Raw genomic sequence first — 24,208 nt, 5'->3', positions numbered from 1 at the left:
TAATAAACCATAAGGAGAATTGATGGTGGCTTGCATCAGGGTGGTAGCAATGGAGAGAGAAGGAAGTGAGTGAAATCTGGATGAATTTTGAACATAAGACCAATAGGATAGCATGATGGATTGGATGAAGAGTATGAAAGAAAAAAGGAAATCAAGGACAACTCCAGGTTCTTTGTCTTAAGCAACTTGAATAAAGGAGTTATCTTGAACTTAGATGGGAAAAACAATATGTGAAATAGGTTTTGGAAAGAAGATAAATAGTTCACTTTTGGACATGTGTAATTTGAGATGTCTGTAAGATTTCTAAGAGAAGATGTCAGATGGGTTTAGGAGAGAGGTCTAGACTGTAAATTTCAAGATGTAGGATTCATTATCATTTAGATCAGGGATCCCCAACCCCCAGGCCATAGACCAGTATCGGTCTGTGGCCTATTAGGAACTGGGCCGCACAGCAGGAGGTGAGCAGTGGGTGAGGGAGTGAAGCTTCATCTGTATTTACAGCCGCTCCCCATCACTCGCATTACCGCCTGAGCTCCGCCTCCTGTCAGATCAGCAGCGACATTAGATTCTCATAGGGGCACGAACCCTACTGTGAACTGCGCATGCGAGGGATCTAGGTTGCGTGTTCCTTATGAGAATCTAATGCCTGATGATCTGAGGTGGAGCTGAGGCAGTGATGCTAGCACTGGGGAGTGGCTGCAAATACAGATTATCATTAGCAGAGAGGTTTGACTGCACAGAGACCATAATAAACAAATTGCTTGGAGACATATCAAAACCCTATCAGTGAGTGGCAAGTGACAAGCTGCATCTGATGGCAGGCTTTATAGTGGCAAGTGAGTTGATGTACCTCAATTGTACAGCTGCATCTGGTGACAGGCTTTAAGTCAGAATCCGACACTTATTTTAGTCCATGTGTGGCTCGCCCATTATTTTATTTACCACTTCCATCCACGCCTCTTTCAGCACTGCACACTTGTCTCAGTCACAGTTTTGGTAAGCCCACAAGCTAACCCTAGTCAAAATGAGTAAAAAACAAACATCGCTGGAGAGCTTCTTTGAAAAGGGGGAAAGACCCAATGATGAGATAGCAGAAGACTCTAAGACTGCCAACAAAAAGAAAGCTGCATTTAAAAGAAAATACCAAGAGTCCTACTTAAATTACGAGTTCATTGCAACAGCTGATTCACATACTCCAAGCCCGCGTTGCATAGTATGTGGCGACTGGCTATCCAACGAAGCCATGAAACCTTCAAAACTGCTTCGCCACATGGAGACCAAGCACCCTTCATTAAAAGACAAACCTTTGGAGTTTTTCAAAAGAGGAAAAACATGAACACGAAGAATGGAAGCAATTATTGAATGCCGCCACTTCATCAAATGTGTCTGCACTGAGAGCAGCATCCTTAGTGGCTAACCGCATTGCTAAAGCTAAGAAGCCCTTTACTATCGGTGAAGAGTTGATCCTGCCTGCTGTTAGGGACATTTGTCGTGAACTTTTAGGAGAGGCTGCAGTTCAAAAGGTGGCACGTGTTTCTCTATCGTCTAGCACCATAACTAGACGAATTGATGAAATAGCAGAGGATATTGAGGCACAATTGTTAGAGAGGATTAATGAGTCACCGTAGTACGTCATCCAGGTTGACAAGTCTACCAATGTTGATGACAAGGCAACAATGCTTGTTTTTGTGCCATGGATTTTTCAGGTGGATGAGCATGAGGATACATTATGTACACTTTTATTGCCAACCAACACCACAGCTGCAAAAGTATTCAAGTCTTTGAATGATTACATGTCAGGAAAACTGAATTGGTCATTCTGTGCTGGTATATGCACGGACAGAGAGGTTGCCATGACTGGACAGCTTTCTGGTTTCACTACTCGGGTCAAAGAGGTCGCTTCTGAATGTGAGTCTACACACTGTGTCATCCATAGAGAAATGCTGGCTATCCGAAAAAATGTCACCTGAACTTAAAGACGTTTTGCAGGATGTGATTAAAATTATCAACCACATTAAAGTACATGCCCTTAACTCACGTCTGTTCACGCAGCTCTGTGAGGAGATGGACGCAGAGCACACACGTCTTCTCTTACACACAGAAGTGAGATGGCTTTCTAAAGGTAGATCACTGGCCAGAGTTTCTGAGTTACGAGAGCCGCTCCAGAGATTTCTTTCAGAAAAACAGTCACCACTAGCAGCACATTTCAGTGACACAGAAGGGGTCGCAAATCTTGCTTACTTGTGTGACATATTCAACCTGCTCAACGAACTCAATCTGTCACTTCAGGGGAGAACGACAAGTGTGTTCAAGTCGGCAGATAATGTGGTTGCATTCAAAGCCAAACTGGAATTGTGGGGGCGATGAGTGAACATTGGGATTTTTGACATGTTTCAAACATTAGCAGAGATTTTGAAAGAGACGGAGCCAGGGCCTTCTTTCTCCCAGCTGGTGCATGATCACTTATCTCAGCTTTCAAAAGAGTTTAAGTATTACTTCCCAACCACAAAAGACCTCCGAACTGGGAAGGAATGGATCCATGACCCATTTGTGCATAAGCCAGGTGAATCGACTTTCTCTGTGCTAGAAGAGGATCAACTGCTTGAGATCATAAATGATGGTGGCCTTAAAAGTATGTTTGAGACAACTTCAGATCTCCATAGGTTCTGGATTAAAGTCAAGGCAGAATAACCTGAGATTGCCATAAAAGTACTGAAAAGCCTGCTTCAATTTCCAACATCCTATCTTTGTGAAGCAGGGTTTTCTGCAGTGACAGCAACCAAAACGAGATTACGGAGTAGATTGGACATAGCAACACACTTCGGGTGTCACTGTCTCCCATCACCCGCAGATGGGACCATCTAGTTTCAGGAAAACAAGCTCAGGGCTCCCACTGATTCTGCATTCTGGTGAGTTGTATAATTATTTCATTATATATTACAATGTAATAATAATAGAAATAAAGTGCACAATAAGTGTAATGTGCTTGAATCATCCTGAAACCATCCCCACCCCCACCCCGGTTTGTGGAAAAACTGTCTTCCACAAAACCGGTCCCTGGTGCCAAAAATGTTGGGAACCGCTGATTTAGACAGTATTTAAACCATAAGACAAAATGTGAGCACCAGTGATGTAAATGTAGATAATGAATTTAAAAGGACAAGGGGCTGAACCATGAAATACTCCAAAATGAGGTTGGGGAGAAGAGGAAGAATCAACATAAGAGACTGAAAAAGATCAATCAGTGAGATGGGAGGAAAAATAAGAGTATTGAATCCTAGAAATCAAATGAAGAAAATGTGTAAAGTAGGAAGAAGCGTTCAACTGTTTCAAATGATGTTGCTAGGTCAAGTAAGATGATGACCAAATATTGCCTTTGGATTTAGTAATGAGGAGATCTGTATGACCTCATCTGGAATTGTTTTGGAGTAGAGGGTTTAAAGACTGGGGTGGGTTTAAGAGAGGATGAGAGGAAAGAATTGTAGATAGAGGATATAGACAACTCCATCTAGAGCTTTTGCTGCAAGTGGGTGAGGGACTATTAAGGGAAGAAAATCCAAGAAATTTTCTTTAGGACAGAGACATAATAGCATGTGTGTATACTGATTAGAATAAACAAGTAGAGAGGAAAATCTTGATGATATGGTAGAGACTGAGGATAATTTCTACAGTGATATCCATGGGTCAGCAAGAGGGAATGGTTATCCAGTGGAGAGACTGGCTTTAGAGAGAAACAGGAGTAGTTTACCTGTACTAATTTGGCAGAAATGAGAGAATATGGGTGCAGATGCTGGTAGATGAATTGATAGGATGGTGACAGTCTGGAAATTATCCTTCGAGAGTTTTGATTTTCTCAGTGGAGTAGGATAAATAACCATGAACATGGGACAGGAGATGTGTGAGTTTGAAGACAGAAGAGAACATGTGAAATAGTTACCAGAAGAGAATGAGCATCAATAGACAAAGAAAGTACAACATGATTGTTGGGAAGCATTAAGGCTCCACTTCAGAACTGCAATCATGAACTTAAAGTCATATCAATCAGTGTGACTGTTTTCTTCCAGATCTTTTCAGCCATAGGTAGAGAGCTGGATTCAGTCAGGGTTGTAATTTTACTGAGCATACATAGATATATAAAAGAGAAGCAAAGGTATCAAGGGGGTCATTTGCTGACTGACCACAAAATTCAAGCCATGCAAAAAGGGCAGAGCAAACATCAAGGTTGAGAGAATTCATGAAAAGGTGGTGGTACTAATAGATTGGTAGTTCTGATGGGGTCAAAGGAGGGTTGGAGTGGTATAAGAGGGAGTGTTCTGGAAAGATAGGAGGATGGAGTCAGTTGACATTCAATTTCTTGATATTCCTGACAGTACCTAGATCAGACCTAGGAAAACAACAGAAACTGAGCAAGTGTCTATTAAATTGGATCTAATTATATCTTTGCATCAATATCCTGAAGCAATGAAATAAAACACTACAAACATGGAAAGAAACACACGATCTTAAGTACAGATGCTTTAGATTCAAATTACCTTTTCTAAGATTAAACAGGTAACTCTCTTTTCATACAAAAATAATATAAAGGACTTCCTACAAATACCAAATTTTAAATGATTTAGTGTTCTCTCAAATGCATTAAAGTTTATGTTTATTACTTTACAAATTTTATATAAACCTGTACACATGATAATAGTTATAGATAGTGCATTTTGAAATGCTTCTCTGAATTCTCTGAATTTTAGAGGTATCATCAGCCCAAATGGTCTACCCTATGATGTAAGTGCCATAGGCTGAAAAACGATTAAAACCTTAATTTTATAGTTTGTATAAAAAAGGAGGGATATATATTGATAACACTTTAATATTTTCATCTGATATTTTAAATGTGATACCAATTTTTATATATTTTTTTCAATTTTGAGAAAGCAGGCAGGTTTTCGGATATCTAGTAAATTGGATTAGTTTTAGGAGCAGAAAGAATGGAATTTACTGAGGAAACATTATAAGCACTTTGCTTTAGTTCATCTTCCAAACAATTTTATAAGATGATTTATTATTGCTATTTAAACTAATGAAGAAACCGAGGCTCGGAGGTTTTGAAACCAGGCCAAGCTTATTCTAAACACTATCACGTTATATGTTTATTAAGCTGCCTCCATCAAATCCAGGATTTAAACTATTTGAGGGTATAAATTTTAGCTACTCAAAATTGACAATGCAACATTCATAATAGAGCACAATATATTGGATTTGTTCCATACATACTCTCCAGGTCAAATACAAACAGCCCCATCTTTCTAGAACTCTGAGTTTAATGCATACTCAAGATTGACCATGTGGCATTCTTATAGGGGCACTGTAAACTGTATTTGTTCTCTGATTACCTTTGGTCAAATTTCAGATAATACTATCAACTTTCTGGAACTTTGAGTGCATTGCTCAGGTCATAATGTTCTTTATTTCTGAATTTATTATACTGACAAGTGTTATAAGCTTAGTTCCAAATCTATGTCCTCTTTATATATAGTTTAACAAATAGCTATTAGAAGGAACAAATAAGAAGAGGGGGTTACTCAAAATAGGCAGAATGTCGATATGAAGACTTGATAACTCATGGTCTGATAATAAAGGAGGTGATGGGAAAAACTACAAAGTTAATACCAGAACTCTTAAAGTCTACCATTCTTATTTTGTGTAGAGGAAAGCGTCTACACATACTAAAAAAATTTAATAACACAAACCATAATGAACTCAAGTCAACCTGGAAAGGTTCAATTGCATTCATCATACTCATTGAAAGAAAATAATGTGATATGAAACATTTTTGGAATAATTTCCATTCAGAATGATTCAAATAAAATTTTAAAATTTGAGGTGTAAAAGGATAAACTGTAATTTTTTTTGGAAAATTATTTTGTGTATAAACCCACATTCCCCAAGGATATCTGGTAAATGAGGCAATACTCTATTATGTAGGAAGTACTGATTAGAGTTAGATTTCAGAGACACAGTCTATTATATGGGAGAAAGCAAAAGCATCCAGCAATTAGGTTAGTAAATTTGGGAGAAAATGTACAGGCCAGTCATATATTAAAGACACACAGAGAGAGAGAGAGAGAGAGAGAGAGAGAGAGAGAAAAGAACAAACAGACTGGAATGATTTGCTTTACCTCCAACCCTTCAAGTGAAGGTAGCCAAGAACTCAGGAGGAACCCAAGCAAGAAGAGTTAAAGGTCTCCTGTAAGACTCTGCCTATTTTAGTGGCATTATAAAGAGAAAAGCCCAATGCAGGTGAAGTAATCAATACTTAGAGGCAATCATGCAACTGATTCTGCCTTTAGGACATGTCTGTCTAGAGAAAATTTTGAGAAATCTTTATGACCTTGACCAACAAGTTCTTTTATAGAGGAATGAATAAGACTTAGTCAAAAGGAGTTAAAATGACACCTGCCCTCCCCACCTTCCCTCCGCTTCAACAACAAATATATTGAGTCACTACTATATTAAATGGACCTATTTAATAATCTTACCTCATTTTTGGCTAATGATTTTTTTTCAGTCATTATCAGTCAACTGCTTTACTGAGCACTTACTATGCCTGCACTTTGAGAGTGGCTGTTGTGAGTCTAGAAACAGTGCAAGGTGCAGCAGCTCTTTTCAGGAGTTTATCCTGAAGCTGCGAGGGAGTATGGCCTAGTAGAGAGAGGACTCACAATGCTTCATTGCCAGTTCAATTCTGTTATTTTACAAGTTCTAGGAATTACTGGGGCACACGAAGACAGGTTAATCAATCAGCTCAGGAAAGACTCTGCTGACTCTAGGTTACAGAGCCCAACACAGACGTGAGAAGGATGAGGTGGGGGGGAGCAGTTCCTTTCTCCCTTATATTTAAATATATTACCAGATTGGAAGCTCTATCCCCCATGGAGTAAGTGCTGGCAACACACATAAAAATTATGTGTTGGTTTTATTTCCTCATGAAGACATTAGAAAGAGTTAAAAATCCTGGCATCTAGCTAAGAAGGTGGCAGGAGAACAGACTTGGTTTTTGTTGCCATCATATTCCTCTATGGAAATAGAGGAGTCAATCCTCTATTTTAACACTATAATCTTGGGCAGAAGTAGACTCTGTAGAAAGGAAAGTAGTCTTACAGTGAAGGAAGTGCTAGTGATTTTCAGATAAATAGCACATTAAGAGCGTTGAAAGTGAGGTATTTAATAGGACAAAATAATAAGTTTTACTCTAAACAAATGGCCTAATGATTTGCCAAACATCAAAGAGCATATTTATTGCTAATTGAAAACAACTGCAGGGTAATAATTTCTCCCCAACCCACATAAGGCATCCCAAAATAGACTTCCTTAAGAATTTATATATACACTACTAGAGTCTCTATTCTTTTCTGAATATGCTCAAAATTTTAAAGATTTTCATCATTTAACTGGTTACTCATATCTTCTTTCTCTAGTGTGTTTGAGAGAAACTCCCCCTCTTCACTGAAAGCTGAAGATATTATTTGTCTTCAGTGTTTTGTATGCATTTGGGGAATGGGTGGAATAATTGGCAAGTCAGTAAAACACATAATAATACCTTCAACTCTGATCGCCTTTCATTATAACTAACAACAGTGATTTGGCCCACTATGATGCTGTTCAAATTCATTCTTGTATAGAAATAAGTTTTAGAGGATGAGAGAAAAATCACTTAATTGCTGCAGAATTAGGAAGCATTTTCACATTAATTCATTTTCATTGAAGTCCTTAAATTAGAGTGTCATAGTCTCTCTGAAGCTATGACAAATCAACAATCAGACTTAAAACTGAATCACTGCCCAATTAAACCTTATCATTCATTATCTTGCTTTATCATACAAAACAATTTACTCCATTATGACCATGTATCAGCTCTGCAAACAGGAATAGACTATTTATTCAGATACCACACTATCATAAAATGCAGTTATCTCTGATGGACATAAGATTATAGTTTTACTGTTGGATTAAGATCTGAGGAAGAAAGGATAAAAGATCCATTGGCATGGAAAGCCAATGATTTACCCATGGATTGCTGTATGTAATTTTTGGGAATTTTCCTTAGAGAGGAAGGATGATTTACACGCAGCATGAATATTTATTTATCTCTCTCTCTCTCTCTCTCAAGAAAGATAAAGGTTAATGTACTTATTTTTGAAAAGAAAGACTAGAATCTTTATTGAACACAAGAGGTTGAAATCTGCTTTCAATGTTCAAGCATATAGAAATCACTAAGATACAGTATTTGTCCTAGAAAAGCCTATAATGTAGTGAAGAATAAAGAATATTATTAGATGATCCCTAGCCTGTACTCAGTAATCTGAGAATATGTATTTTTATCACAAGCAACCAAGAATATTTTAAAAATTGACCATATCCTAGGCCACAATGTGAAAGTCAATGAATAAAGAGAAATCATCCAGACTATGTAGTCTGCAACATATTTCAATAAAAATAGTATGATAACTAAAAAAGCTGCAAGTTTATTGGAATACTAAAAACAACTGAGTAAACTGTAAGAAAGTAGGAGGGGCATAATAAAAAAGCTGCAGTATAAAGTAGAAAAATAGAAATTAATTATTTAAAAAAGCCAGCCAACCAACCAGTATTGAGACAAATAAGTCAAAAAAGTATTATTTGAAAGATTAGTAAAGTAGAAAAACCTCTGGCCATATGGGAGATAAAAACATACAAGATAGATGGAACAATTAAAAAACGTTAAGAATACAAAGAAAGAAACAGCCATGGATATGGTAGAGATTTATAAAACACGTAAAAGAAGTCTATTGACAATGTTTTACAATAAAATTGAACATCTGGATGATGGAATAGATTATTTCCCAGGAAATTATAACTTATAAAAAAGTGATCAAGAAGATATAAAGGGATGTGGATGGACCTAGAGACTGTCATACAGAGTGAAGTAAGTCAGAAAGAGAAAAGCAAATATCGTATATTAACGCATATATGTGGAATCTAGAAAAATGGTACAGATGAACCGGTTTGTAGGGCAGAAATAGAAACACAGATGTAGAGAACAAACGTATGGACACCAAGGGGGGAAGTGGGATGGGGGTGATGGTGGGATGAATTGGGAGATTGGGATTGACATGTATACACTAATATGTATATAAGAACCTGCTGTATAAAAATAAATAAAATTCGAAAAAAAAGAAGATATAAAGGTATAAGGATGGGAAAGAAAAGAAAATTGTCACATGCAGATGATATGATTTTATACACAATAATTCAAAAGAATCTACTGGTTATACATTAGAACTTACATTTCAGCACCATGGCTGATTGTAAGATCAAAATATCAAAATTAGCAATGTTTCTATATAGGATCAACTAAAATTTACTTAAAATTTCTAAAAGGAATACACGAATTCCATGGCGGTCCAGTGGTTAGGACTCCACGCTTCCACTGCAGGGGACACGGGTTCGATCTCTGGTCAGAGAACTAAGATCCCGCATACCGTGCAGCATGGCCGGAATAAATAAATAAATAAATAAAAATAGAAGGAATACAATTTATAAAACTAGACACTTAAAACTACTCAGAGATAACTCTAATGAAATGTGTGCAGCTCTTTCTTGAAAGAAATCACAACTTTATTGAAAGACACAAAATAAGATCTAATTAGAGGTAAGTACCATGTTCACGGATTACAATACTTACTATCACAAAGATATCAATTCATCCCAAATTAATCTTTAAATTCAAGACAATTAAAAAAATTCTAATAGATTGTTTGTGAACTTCAACAAGTTAACCTAAAATTTATATAAAGAACTGAGTACCAAGAACAGCGAGACACATTTTAAAAAGAAAGAAGACTTGTATTATCAAATATTAAAACTTAATATGAAGTTATAATGCTTAGAACAACGTGATATTGGTACAAGAATAGGCAAGTAAGCTGATGGAGCAAGACAAAGAGTTTGGAAAATGTCTTCTATATGTAAAATAGGTATATTCATAAATTAGTGAGAAAACAAGAGACTAATAAATGTTGATGGAACAATTAATCATCTATTCATATGGAAAAAATAAATTTTGATAATATATAGCACAAAAGATAAGTTGCAAATGAATTAAAGGCCTAAATGTGAAAAGAAAACTAATAGTTTCGGAAGAAAATGTAGACAAACATCTTTATGATATTAGCATATGAAAGAATTTCTTAAATAAGCTGTAAAAATACAGCCCAAAAGAGAAGAGTGATAAATTTTAGTATATTAAAATTGGCAACTTCTTTACAACAAATGGCATCCCGAGCAAAGCGAAAAGACAAACCACAAACTGGGAGGTGATATTTGTAACCTATTTAACCAATAAGGGATTAGTGTTCACAGTATATAAATCTTTCAAATCACCAAGAACCTAACAAACAATCCAAAGTAAAAATGGACCAAAAAAGTCAATTTGCAGAGAAAGATACTCTACACTTGCTAATAAAAAGAAATGAATAAATGCCAACTTCACTGGTGATTAATGAAATATAAATTAAAATATTGAGCTATCCTTATATATCCATCTGACTGGCCAACATTTAAAATATCAAATAACCCCAGGTATTAGCAAGGATATGGAGCAGTGGGAACTTTGGTACTATGCTGGTGCAATTATATTCACATTGATCATTAAGGACAAATTTTAGAAACATAATGTAGAATGAAAACTTGCAGAATAACACACACAATGTGTTAGCACTTCATTGAAATTTTAAACACACTAACTCAGAGGAAGGAAAAAGGGATGGAGATGAGAATTTACAAGTTTCAATAAAGAAAAGCTAGAGTGTTATATCTATAATAAATGCCATCACTTTAATCTACATGGTGGGCACACTAGTGTCTCATATTATTTTCTTCATGCTTAAAATGTTTACTGTTAAAAAATTAAAGCTACGTAGATTTTTTTTTTTTGCCTGTGTTGGGTCTTCATTGTTGCGCATTGGCTTTCTCTAGTTGCAGCAAGCGGGGGCTACTCTTCCTTGCTGTGCATGGGCTTCTCATTGCAGTGGCTTCTCTTGTGGAGCACAGGTCTAGGTGCGTGGGCTTCAGTAGTTGCAGCAGGCGGGCTCAGTAATTGTGGCTCACAGGATCTAGAGAGCAGGCTTAGTAGTTGTGGCACACAGGCTTAGTTGCTCCGTGGCATGTGGGATCTTCCTGGACCAGGGATTGAACCCATGTCCCCTGCACTGGAAGGTGGATTCTTAACCACTGCACCACCAGGGAAGTCCCTACCTAAATATTTTAATATAACTAAGTGTCAAGTGTTTGCAATAGTAAATTGAGTTTTGAATGATAAGTAAGTTTGAACCAGGTGAAAAGAGGTGTGAAAGGTGATTTAGGCAGAGGAAATTATATAAATAGAGTCACAGAGTTATTGCAACAGCATTAAACATTTGAGGCAGCTCTTCAATATCTAGACCATAAAGTTAAAAAGTACAAATCATCTTTGTGAGATGCGCAGATGGAATGGAAGCGTAGGTGGTCAATTGTGGGAACTTTTAATGCTGTGTTAGGGAGCCTATGCTCTAGCCTAGATCAACTGAAGTGTCTTAAGTAGGAGAGCCACCTAGACATATTTACAATTTAGAAAGTGCTGAAGCTACTTTGTGGAGGATAGGTTTGGGAATGGTGGTGGCGATAACGGGAGGGGGAGACCAATTAGAAGGCTATGTAAACCAGTCTTGGAAACAGACAAGACACTAAATTAACATGGTAACAATGGGAATGGTAAGAAAGAAACAGACTAGACATACATTTAGGAGGTAAAATTGGTAGAATTTGGTGACTTAATGCATATGGGAGTCAGAGGAAAGAATGGATTTTTGCATTGAATATCTGTGTGGATAATAGTAACATTAACAGAAAACTGGATATAATGGAGGAAAAGCAGATTGGGGTGGATGATGAGCTTCGTTTTAAATACGTTATGTTTGGAGGGGTTTATGGAACATATTATAGCTATGTCCAGCCTGCAGGTGGCTATACTAGTCTAAAGCTCAAGGGAAAGGTCAAAACTTGACATGAAGTAGTCATTCTCCCAAGAACAAGAATATTAAATATATTTCTATATGGAAGGTTGGAGCTGATTTTAGTGGTTACTCATCATTTATTGCAGCATCATTTCTGTCTTTTCCAGCACTCAGTTACAACATTTAACAGATCCCAGTATAAGAGGTGGGGACCCTATACTATGCAGGGTCCCTAATGTAATATAATATAAAAATATATTATATATTTTAAAAGAATGCTAAAGTATAATGTTTATTTACCTACCAGACATTTACTGAGCACCTGCCATGTATAGGTATTGTGTTAGTAGCTCCAAATAGAGAAATGAATAAGATAGTCTCTGACTTCAAGGGTTTTACAATCTTGTCAAATACATAGGGATATTTAGAAATTAAATTACGGTATACCTGAAACTAACACAACATTGTAAATCAACTATACTCCAGTAAAATTAAAAAAAAAAATTAAAAATAGAATTGCGAAATGATCCAGCTATTTCACTTCTGGGTATTTTTCCAAAGAAAACAAAAACACTAATACAAAAAGATATATGCACCCCAATGTTCATTGCAGCATTATGTACAATACCAAAGATATGGAAGCAACTGAAATGTCCATCCACAGATGATTAGATAAAGATGTGTCATACATATACAGTGGAGTATTACTCAGCCTTAAAAATCTCTGAAACTGCAACAAAATGAATAGATCAAGAGGGTAGTATGCTAAGTGAAATAGAGAAAGACAAACACCGCATGATCTCACGTTTAGAATCTAGAAAACAAAGCAAAATGAAAACAACCTCTTAGATACAGAGAAAAAAATGGGTGATTGCCAGAGGGGAGGGCATGGGGACTGGGAGAAATAGGTGAAGGGGAATAAGAGGTAAAAACCTACAGTTATAAAATAAATAAGCCACGAGGTTGTAATATACAGCATAAGGAATATGATCAATAATACTCTAATAGGGGCTTCCCTGGTGGCACAGTGGTTGAGAATCTGCCTGCCAATGCAGGGGACACGGGTGCGAGCCCTGGTCTGGGAAGATCCCACATGCCGCGGAGCAACTGGGCCCGTGAGCCACAGCTACTGAGCCTGCGCGTCTGGAGCCTGTGCTCCGCAACAAGAGAGGCCGCGATAGTGAGAGGCCTGCGCACCGCGATGAGGAGTGGCCCCTGCTTGCCGCAACTAGAGAAAGCCCTCGCACAGAAACGAAGACCCAACACAGCCAAAAATAAATAAAGTAATTAATTTAAAAAAAAATACTCTAATAACTTTGTATGGGGACAGATTGTTCCTAGACATCTTGGTGATCATTTCATAATGTATGCAAATGTCAAATCACTATGTAGTACACCTGAAACTAACATAATATTGTATCAATTATATTTCAATAATAAAAAACTGTGTCTTTTAAACAGCCAAAAAATTTGAAAATATCAATAAAATAAAATTTACCTTTTGAAATATTAAAAAAATAAATTACAAAATGAAACGGAAGTATAAAGATATACAGAGGAAGAAGCAATTAATTCTCTTTGTGTATAGGATGTCAGGAAAGTTTCCCAGAATACATAACATCAGAGATGTCTTTTTAAAGGTGAAGAGGACTCTGGTTGATGAGGGACAACAGTGGGAGGAGGAAGAAATATTTTGGGCAGAGAAAATAGTATCATTTCTTGTGTCACAGTAACCAGCCTGATGCATTTGAGAATGATAGCTTGGCATTACCTGGGGATGAAATGGAAGGGAGATGGGTTCGTTGGCAGTGTGATTAGAGAGGTAGTGAAAGCTATTCACAAAAAATTTCTAGATACCTTTCTGCCCACAAGAGTTCACTTATCTAAAGGTTTTAATATAAAATAGTATTTTTAAATTATGGAAGGTGGAATGGTGAATTAGGATAAGTGGAATAATTAGACATGACAAGTAAAGATTGGAGGCACAGGCACAACCAAGATCAGATTTAACTTCAGGCTCCAATTGAATTAATTTCATAAAGGGTCACTCATCAAATTCCAACACAAGTCAGGCAAGTGTTTACCTAGATTGACTAGCAATTGCATGAGTCCCTGCCTCCAAATAAACATTCATTTTCTGTCCCTAAATCCCAATACTGATTATATTCTCTCATGACTTGACTCTTTTCCACTGGGGCTATTCTAGCCTTGTCAAACTGTGATGCTGACACTGCATTTACTTTCTGCAATCTGCTCTTTCTTCACTTGACAGATTCCCAAAGGATGTATTGCGCTCCTTAAGTAACTGTCTAGGTCTCTGCCACAGAATTCAGTGACAGCTTTTTAGGTATGATTTTGTGAAAGGACTGATGTGTTGAAATCTTTTACTGTTTGTGTCACTTCTAGCAATGGCTGATATGTCATCATGCTCATCAAACCTTTTGTACTATACTAACCTTGCAGAATGATTTGCCATGCTTTGCTCTGTCTTTTTCCACAGTACAGCAATCATAAGCATAGCTAAAAGTCTAAAAGTCCCTAAATACTACTTACTAGGACTTCTAATGATGCTCACAGACTTACTTCTAAGTAGGAGTATAACCTGCAGTTTACATATTGACAACACAAATTTCTTGATGCAAGAGGACCGCTAGGAGATGATTATAATGCTCATAAAAATGTCATATTTCTTAGGAGTTTTGTGTTTATATTTGGTGATGAATTTTCTTCTGATTCTCTTTAAGAACAAGATAGATTTTTTGTTTACATGAACTATCCAGCCAAACCTGCATGAAGGCCAAGGGATGTGTTATATTTGGTCATATGACATTTCTCAGAAATTGTAATTTGAAAATAGAATTTGATGTGTGAATGTATATAAATAGCATTATTTGTTATTAAAAAGTACAGAACTATCAATTCATAATAATATGTGACCTGTAAATCTATTTTTAAAAGAATAAATGTAGGCCTTTATGTCATCTTTCAATGGGCCTAAATCTAGTTGCTGTTCTCTCTGTAAATCGGCAAATGGTCCTTTTAGGATTGGCTTCCTGAAAACCCTCTAAGTGATAAATCAAGTTGGTATAGAAAGATGTGTGTGTCCCCCATTTGCACTCTATTTGAAAATTTTATTTATTTATTTATTTTTGGCCACAACACACAGCATGTGGGATCTCAGTTTCCTGACCAGGGATCGAACCCGTGCCCCCTGCAGTGGAAGTGCAGAGTCTTAACAATTGGACTGCCAAGGAAGTCCCATGCACTCTATCTGTTTCCTTCAAATGAAATGCTCTCCTTTATTCAGATGCTACTGTGCTTCATGGAATTCCTCAAGCCATATGCATTACTTGAACTCTGATATTCATTGATTATTTGTAGGTGTTAGTCTTCTTTCCCCAGTGATACTGTAAACTTTTCTATGACTCTCATAGACTTGAATTGAAGAAATCACTAGCCATTTAAACTGGTACATTTCAACAAATGTTTGATGTTCCAGAAGGACCATTCATTCGTGAATTCATTCAATAAATTTTATTGAACTCTTACAATGTGCCACACACTGTTTTAGGCAGCAGAGATGTATCAGTGACCAAGACAACAATAAAAAATTAGAATATCACTGAATTTTAATTTTAGTTAGGGGAATCTAGACAATACATAAACAAGTTAAAAATATAGTATGTCAGTTTCTCATAAAGACTATTAAGAAAATAAAACAAGGAAGGGACATAGGGTTTGCTTCTAGTGCATAATAAGACCAGTTATTTTGAAGTGCACAATATTGTATGGTTAACTATGGGCACTATGTTGGTTGGATGGCAGATCTCTAGAATTTATTCATCCAGCACAAATGAAACTTTATACCCATTGAATAACAACTCTTATTTGTCCTGTCTGGGCTTGGTTATCATTTCTTAGGGTAACTTAACTACACTGACTGGATTATGTCCTACTAGTATGCATATCCTTCACCTCCAATGTATCTTCACACTCAATTGTTTATTTAATCATCCATAATTATTTGTTTAATGTCTAACACATGTACTAGAATGTAAGTTCCATAAGGGCAGGGATCTGTTTTGTTGATGCCTGTTCCTTTGGCACCAAGCATATTGACGGAAGTTACCAAAGCAATACATACATACACACACAAAGTTTAACCGACTAGCTTAATGATGAAGGGGTCATGTTTTATATCCTCATAGTGCCTAGACATAACTCTTTTTGACTGATCCTTGCTTTATTGTAATAAAACAGAAAGCCAAGTTTGTATGGAAGGAAATGAGGATTTAATGAACATATTAGGACGCAGGAGACTCCCACAAACATTTAGAAGAAAAGATCATCAACATGAATATCAACAAAATCACCAGACATAACAAGTTTGGCCAAAAATATAACAAATACTACTGAGCACTTATTATTCACCAGGCATTGCTCTAAACGTTTGAGATACATCAGTGACCAAAACAGAGTAAAATCCCTCCTGCCACATAATGGAGTTTGCATTTTGGGGCAGGAGAAGATAGACAAGACCATAAATAATCAGTAAATCATATATATTGAGAAGATGGTCAGTGCTATGGGAAAAAATGGAGCAGAGTAAAGGAAACTGGGAATTCAATTCCAAGAAGGGTTAACGGGTGGGCCTCATTGAGCAGGTGATACTTGAGACATGTTGGAAAAAATTTTACCCTGAGAATGAGGAAAATAAGCAGTGTAAAGTCAGTAAAATAGTCTAGAAAAGATTAAATCACATATCTGAATGCAGAGGGAAATAAGGCCTGAGTGAGTCAGGGACATTAGTAAGAGGGGAGAGAAATTTTCTGTCTTCGATTTATAATTCAGGATTTAGCTTTTCATCAAAAATTAAGTTAGAGTTGCAACAAAATCAAAGAAAAAGTGTATATCATTTGCTAAGAGAAAACATTAAAACATATTTTCAGTTAAAAAATCAAGCTATTTAGAAATGAAATGAGAATCTTACCATTTTTACTGATGTCGAGTTCTTTAAGGTTAACTAAACTAGCAATAGTGGTTGGCAGATTTGAAAGGTCATTGTCAGGAATACTTAGTTTTCTTAGAGCTTGACAGTTGAACAATTGCTGTAAAAAGAAAATAATAATTCGTTAGATCTCAATTTGGTTAAATCCATTCATATATAAACTTAGTAACAAAATTCAATTCACCATCTTTACAAATGTGATAGTAAAAGGGCCCAACCCCAAAAGGCTCACCTTCTTCCACACCCATCTTCTGGATTCTCTTCAGAGTTTTTTCACATTCCATCACCATGTTAGTACCTCCCTACTCTCTGCTACCCACATTCACCACCCAAGGTATTCTACTTTTCCCCTTCTGTTTAACATTAGTGTTCAATTTGCCACTGAACCAATTGATTTATTTTTTTCTTTGAAATAACTTCTGGAGTAGCCCCGTCCTTTTTATTCTCACAGCTATCAGGATTACCTCAATTCTCTTTCTCCACAACCACAAATTACTTCCATTTAATCATGTTGAACAGTTGTTTATCTGACATGCAAGAACTGCAATACAGTTGAATACATGAGCTCACATTTCTTTTGTGTGTCCCCACGCTGCTTCATAAATATCTACCAAATGAAATATTTAATCTCTGATACTTGGTGAAAAATAACCACTAGTGGTTGGTTCACTTCTGCCACCAATCCAAAAGTACTAGATGGGGAAGAGTCAAGTGTTAATGCAATGGTTCCCAAATCCAGCATGGTTTTAATCATTGGTGGGTGAAGATGCTTGGTTAAAATGTGGGTCCTTGGGCTTTACCCAAAGAAGTACTGATATGGTGGGTCTGGGATAAAGATCAAAATCTTCATTTTTAACAAACACTCTAGTGATCTGGTTATTTTTATGTAGTTGTTTCCAGTATCACATTTCTGGAAACAATATGGTTAGATTTTTTAGCTATGTCCATCTCACTTGACTACTCAAGACTTGAACAGCTGGGACAGAATTTTTGATTCATTTCTGGAAGAATTATCTTAATGAGATCTTTTCTGTTTGACATTTCTAATTGTGTTTTGCTGAATTTCCACAGATGAAGTCTCTGGTATCCATGACTATGCAATTGGCCCACAGTACATTTAACTGTTGCTTGTTCTTAAATGTAATTCATAATTTATAGGCAAAACAATGTAGTATGTGGTTGTTATTTCTTAACTCATTAGCTTTTTAAAAAATAGATTGTGCTGGTTATTACTTAAGATAAAATACGTAGTTTCTTGCTTTTGGCTGACTTGCTTTTGGCTCCTTACAAAGATTATTTGCAATACTTCATGTAGTACTAGGATTTCAATATTCTCCATAGAAATGTTGCTACTTCTTTTTATAAAGTCTAAAAAAGAGAACTTTGATGGATAGTTTCCACTAACTACTAATTTTCCCTTTAAAAATAGAAAAAAAAAAATGCCTACACTCATGGCCAAAGTTAATTTAAGTTTTCGTCCAGTCTCTATCATTCTGTTAGGACCATTGCACTACATGCAATGTGGTTAGTTATAGATGCATATCTTAAAAAAATCAATTGCCTCTTGGCTGATACTGGTAAGATGTATTAACTACTTTTTAGTCTGATTATTATAACCATTTTATGTAAAATTCAGACAAATTATTTTCAAAACTGTTTTTTGCTTTGCAAATTCAAGCCTCATCTCAACTAAATACTCAGTTTATCTCAAGAATTACTAGAGGTCCCTATATTCTTCTTCAATTTTAAATGAAGCCACATCAGGAACAAAAGATTTGGGCACTCCTGAACACCCTATTACATAAGAGAATCCAAGATCCTAAGATCTTGAGAGAGGCTAAGAGCATGGCATTTGGAATCAGATTCATGTAGATTTAATCCCCACTTATCTACTCACTTGCTGTGTGATCTTGGGAAAATTACCTAATATCTCTGAATTCTATCAATTTCCTCATCTGTAAAATGGGGACAATAACATTGCCTAACTTGAAGGATTGTTGAGAGGATTAAATGAGTTACTATATGTCATCAGTTCTAAGTCTTGCACTTTTTCATGTATTAACATCTTTGCTGTTTGGGATTCATCTTCCAATCAACATTGTTATATTTGTAAGCAGTGTTTTTTTTTTCTTAGTGGTACTACAATAATGGTAATGGTGTTTCTTATAATCAATGGCCTTGAATTTGATGAAATGAATTACTTGTAAAAGTGTAAAACTGTGTTTGGCACATAGTAAGAGCTTGATAACTGTTAGCAATTATTAATATTTATATGTTAATACAGAAACAGAAATATACCTGTATAATAATCTATTTCTTACTTTTCTAGATGAAGAGGTCTCTGAAGGCAGGAGTCATGTCTGATTCATCTTGGTGTCAACCTGTTTCACCTTTGTATATATCAAAGTGACTAGCACAGTGTCTTTTACATAGTGTATGTTGCATAAATATCTTTGAAAGTATACTTAGATAAGTAAAGAGAAAATGAAGAGAGTGCTAAGCTCCAGCTGAGAGTGGTACTTCACTGGTTTGGAAGTTTCAGACAGATAAACAATCTCAGTGGAATCTAAATTTAATAAACAAGCAGTGAACTCTTGAATATGAGTCATGATGTCTATAAAGTGGCAAAGAAATTAAGAAGACATTTTAATGATTCTTTCAATATTCAAGTTTTGAATGAAAATGATGTAAAGAATGATCATGAAATAGCTGTAATTCTTCAATATAGTATAAAACAGCAACTCTAATAGCTAATTAAAGTAAGACTCTTAATGACTATGCCAAGGTAAATATCAGATATAATGAAAACACACTGGTAGAATATCTGCCCTCAGTTATGTTGATGATGGTGACAAGGTTGACTCATGAACGTATTTCTGGAAGAGGTAATAAAAAATGGATCACCTAAGAGCCAGCACAAATTAGCCAAATGAAGGCTAAAGAGAGATAATGTTGTATTTGTAGCATCTAAAGATACTCCAAATTCAAAGACTGTGTAACTCAAACTAGTTTCAAATATTTGCTTGACAGCATGAGGATATTTGGATCATGGAGTGAAATCTCTGCATCCACAACATCTACATGCATTTAAAATATATTTATTGAATATCAATTATATAGTATGGTCTATGTTCAGCTCTGAGGGTAAGGATGTGAAAAGATACCCGTCAATTTCTATTTTCAGCAGCATGGTGGACTAAATATTCAAAGAAAAACTTTTTAGTGCAGCAAAATCACACACACACACACACACACACACACATTCCTTTAATGTGTAGGTGAGCTATGGCTGTAAAATACGGGAATTTCTCAAATTCCAGAATAACAAGAAAATGCTAATACACCGAGTTAAATGGGTCTGTATTTAGCTTTTGCTCTGGTGGTATCTCTTGGTCTCTGGTGGCTGAAGACTGAGGGTTTTTTGTTTGTTTGTTTGTTTTGCAACTGGAAGGATAGAAGACTGCTTGGGATTTGAACAGAGGTTGGAGATTGGCTTAGAGACCACTCCATACATAGTTGCGTTCTCCTAAGGGTGACACCGTCAGTGAGTGAAGTTAAAAAAACAAATTGGGTCCTGCAAAAGGAGTCAGTGGTGAATGCATGACTTTCTCAGTTTTGTCTCTGAGTGAAGCGAGAAGAAAGAAAGAAAGGAAGAAAGAAAAGAAAGAAAGAAAGAAAGAAAGAAAGAAGAAAGGAAGGAATGAAGGAAGAAAGAAGAAAGAAAGAAAGGAAAGAAGGAAGGAAGAAAGAAAGAAAGAGAAGAAGGAAAGAAGGAAGGAAGGAAGAAAGAATGAAAGAAAGAAAGAAAGAGAGAAAGGAGGGAGGGAGAGAGGGAGGGAGGGAGAGAGGGAGGGAGGGAGGGAGGAAGGAAAGAAAGAAAGAAAGAAAGAAGAAAGAAAAAAGAGGGAGGGAAGGAGGGAGGAAGAAAAAAGAAGATAGGGAGAAAAAGAGACAGAGAACAAATAAAACAAAACCAAAATGTCTAACTGTGGGATTAAAAAGTCAGTGTAGGTCAAAACAGAAAGCAGTATGGTAGTGGCATAAAAATAGATATATAGATCAATGGAGCAGAACTGAGAGCCCAGAAATAAACCCACTCATGTACGGTCAACAAATATTTGACAAGAGAGTCAAAAAGATGCAATGGGAAAAGGAGAGTCTCTTCAATAAATGGTGTTGGGAAAACTGGATAACCATAAGCAGAAAATGAAATTGGACACATATCTTATACCACTCACAAAAAAATAACTCAAAATGGATTAAAGGCTTAAATGTAAGACCTGAAACTGTAGAATTCCTAGAAGAAAACATAGGAAAAAATCTCCTTGACATTGGTTTTGGCAAAGATTTTTTTGTGTATGATACCAAAAGCAAAGTCAGCAAAAGCAAAAATAAACAAGTAGGACTACATCAAACTGAAAAGTTTGTGCAGAGCAAAAGAAGCAGTCAGCAAAAATAAAAAGGTAACCTATGGAATGGGAGAAAATACCTGCAAACCATTTATTTGAAAAGGGGTTAATATCCAAAATACATATGAAGCTCATACAACTCAATAGTAAAAAAAAAAAAAAAATCTAATTAAAAAATGGGCAAAATATTTGAATAGACACTTTTCCAAAGAAGACATACAGATGGCCAATAGGTATATGAAAAGATGCTTGCCATCACCAGTCATCAGGGAAATGCAAATCAAAATCACAGTGAGATTAAGAACTCACATCTGCTGTCATCAAAAAGACCAGAAACAACAAGTGTTGGCAAGGGTGTGGAGGAAAGGGAACCTGTGTACATTACTGGTAGGAATGTAATTGGCACAGCCATCCTGAAAAACAGCATGGCGGGTCCTCAAAATATTAAAAATAGAACCACCATATGATACAGTAATCCCATTTCTGCATGTATATCCAAAAGAAATAAAAACACTATCTCAAAGACATATTTGCACCCCCATGTTCACTGCAGACAAGACATGGAAACAACCTAACGGTCCATCAATAGATAAATGGATAAAGATGTGAGATCTATAGATACGTATATATATGCATTACACTATTCATGAATGGTTGAATTCTCAGATGTGGAACCATGGATCTAGAGAGCCAACTACGGGACTTGAGCATCCACAGATTTTGGTATCCGTGGCAGGTCCTGAAACCAATCCCTCACAGATACCGAGGGAAGACTATATACAGATTTACAGCTGTCTGGGGGTTTGTGCCCCTAACTCCCATGTTGTTCAGGAGTCAACTGTATATACAATGAAATATTATTCATCCATAAAAAAGATAAAAATTCTGTCTTTTATCACAAAATGGATGGACCTTGAAGGCATTATGCTAAGTGAAATAAGTCAGATAAAGACAAATATTTACTGTATGATCTCACTTATATGTGGAATCTAAAAAAGCGAACTCATAGAAATAGAGAGTAGAATGGTGATTGTCAGAAGCTGGGGGGTGGGAGAAATGGGATGATGTTGGTTAAAGGGCACAAGTTCCCAGCTATAAGATAAATAAGATCTTGGAATCTAATGCACAGCATAGTGACTATAATTATCAACACTGTATTATATACTTGAAAGTTTTTAAGAAAGCAGATCTTAAATGTTATCAGCATACACACACAAACTGTAATTATGTGAAGGGATTGAGATGTGGTACCCTATTGGTAACTTACTACCTTATTGTGGTAATCATTTTGCAATATATACATGCATCTAATCATCACATTGTACACTTTAAACTTATGTATGTTACATGTCAATAGTATCTCAATAAAGCTGGGGAAATCAACGTAGAACTAAAATTCTGAACAACAGAGGCCTATCTATGTATCAGAAAAAAGGGAAACAAAAACATTCTTAGATTTTTGCATTGTTTGGGAGGAGGGTAAAGACACTAATTAACTTTAGATTAAAGTTAAATATGCATGTTAAAATTTCTAGGGTAACAATTAAAGAAATATAAATAAGGTGTATGATTTCCTAGTGGGTAGAAACAAAATAAATGGAATGAGATAGAGAAAAAAATGATCTTTAATACATATAAGTAAATATTTACATATAATATAATCTTTAATACATATAAGTAAAGACTTCAAAGAAACAAGACAGATAAAAATGAAGAGTAGAATGGGATAAATTAATACAAATATACCAATAGCGCCATTAATAAATATGGAATAATCTCTCCAATTAAAAAAAAGACTATCAGAGTGGACTAAAATTAAACATAATCAAGTTATATCCTATCACCAGTGATACACCCAAAACTTGATGGAAGAATGATAAAACTGGCAAAATTAACCAAAAGAAAGCTTATGCAGCAATACTGATTTAAAGCAAAATGCATTACTAGAGAGATAGTGACTTTATGTTAGTAAACACTTCAGCTCACCAGGAATATATAATTCTAAACTTGTATGCACCTAGTATCATAGCTTTAAAATAGTTAAAGAAAAATTTGACATATCTACTGCAAATCTACTATCATAATAGGGTATTTTAACACATATCTCTCAATAATTAATTTAAAACAGATAAAAATAAAAGAAAAGGTACAGAAGAATTGATGGCCACTAGCTTGTCCTAGTGGACACATATAGAACATTAAACCCAACTATGTACTATTACAGAGTACTTTTTTAAAAAGCACATATGAAAACCTTGTGAGTAGCCATGTACTAGATAGACATAAAGGAAGGCTCAACAAATTTCAAAGAATTAGTAATAAAAAGACCAAAATCTTGGACCATAATGCAATTGTTGTAAATTATTAAGCAAAAGATAGCTTTAAAAACTTCTATATTTGGATATATATAAAGTTAAATTTAATAATCCCGGGTCAGAGAAGAAATCACACTGGAAATTACAAAACATAAGCAAACAATAACAAAATATTAGCAAATAATAACAAAATATTACCTGTCTAAAATGGCAGGATATAGCTAGAGTAATTGGCAGTAAACTGTAGCCTGAAATGCTTACATTAGGAAAGGTAATCAGGTGAAAATGAATGAGTTAAGCATGCAGCTTAAGAAGACAGAAAAAATGTTAACAGAATGTAGAAGGGAAGCAACAATAAAGAAGAGTCCCTTGAAACTCACAGTGGTCTATGAAGTAGGAAAGATAGAGATTCTGAAACAAGCTTCAGATTGGGAGCTCCTCAAACAGAGGGAC

At 35.8% G+C, this 24,208-nt stretch overlaps 1 protein-coding gene across 1 annotated transcript in view; it reads right to left on the bottom strand.

Annotated features, from left to right (window-relative positions):
• LRRC7 (leucine rich repeat containing 7) overlaps window positions 1-24,208 on the bottom strand; it is a 496,206-nt gene that overhangs the window by 264,639 nt on the left and 207,359 nt on the right. Inside the window, exon 4 of the mRNA XM_059899299.1 lies at window positions 17,014-17,131. Coding sequence (XP_059755282.1) covers window positions 17,014-17,131 — 118 coding nt within the window. The remainder of the gene's footprint in view (window positions 1-17,013; window positions 17,132-24,208) is intronic.

This window comes from Balaenoptera ricei, chromosome 1, assembly GCF_028023285.1.
Source record: "Balaenoptera ricei isolate mBalRic1 chromosome 1, mBalRic1.hap2, whole genome shotgun sequence".
In the NCBI taxonomy this organism is placed as follows: domain Eukaryota; kingdom Metazoa; phylum Chordata; class Mammalia; order Artiodactyla; family Balaenopteridae; genus Balaenoptera; species Balaenoptera ricei.
The sequence above is the reverse complement of the archived record's forward strand: the minus strand, read 5'-3'. Positions and strand labels throughout refer to the sequence as shown.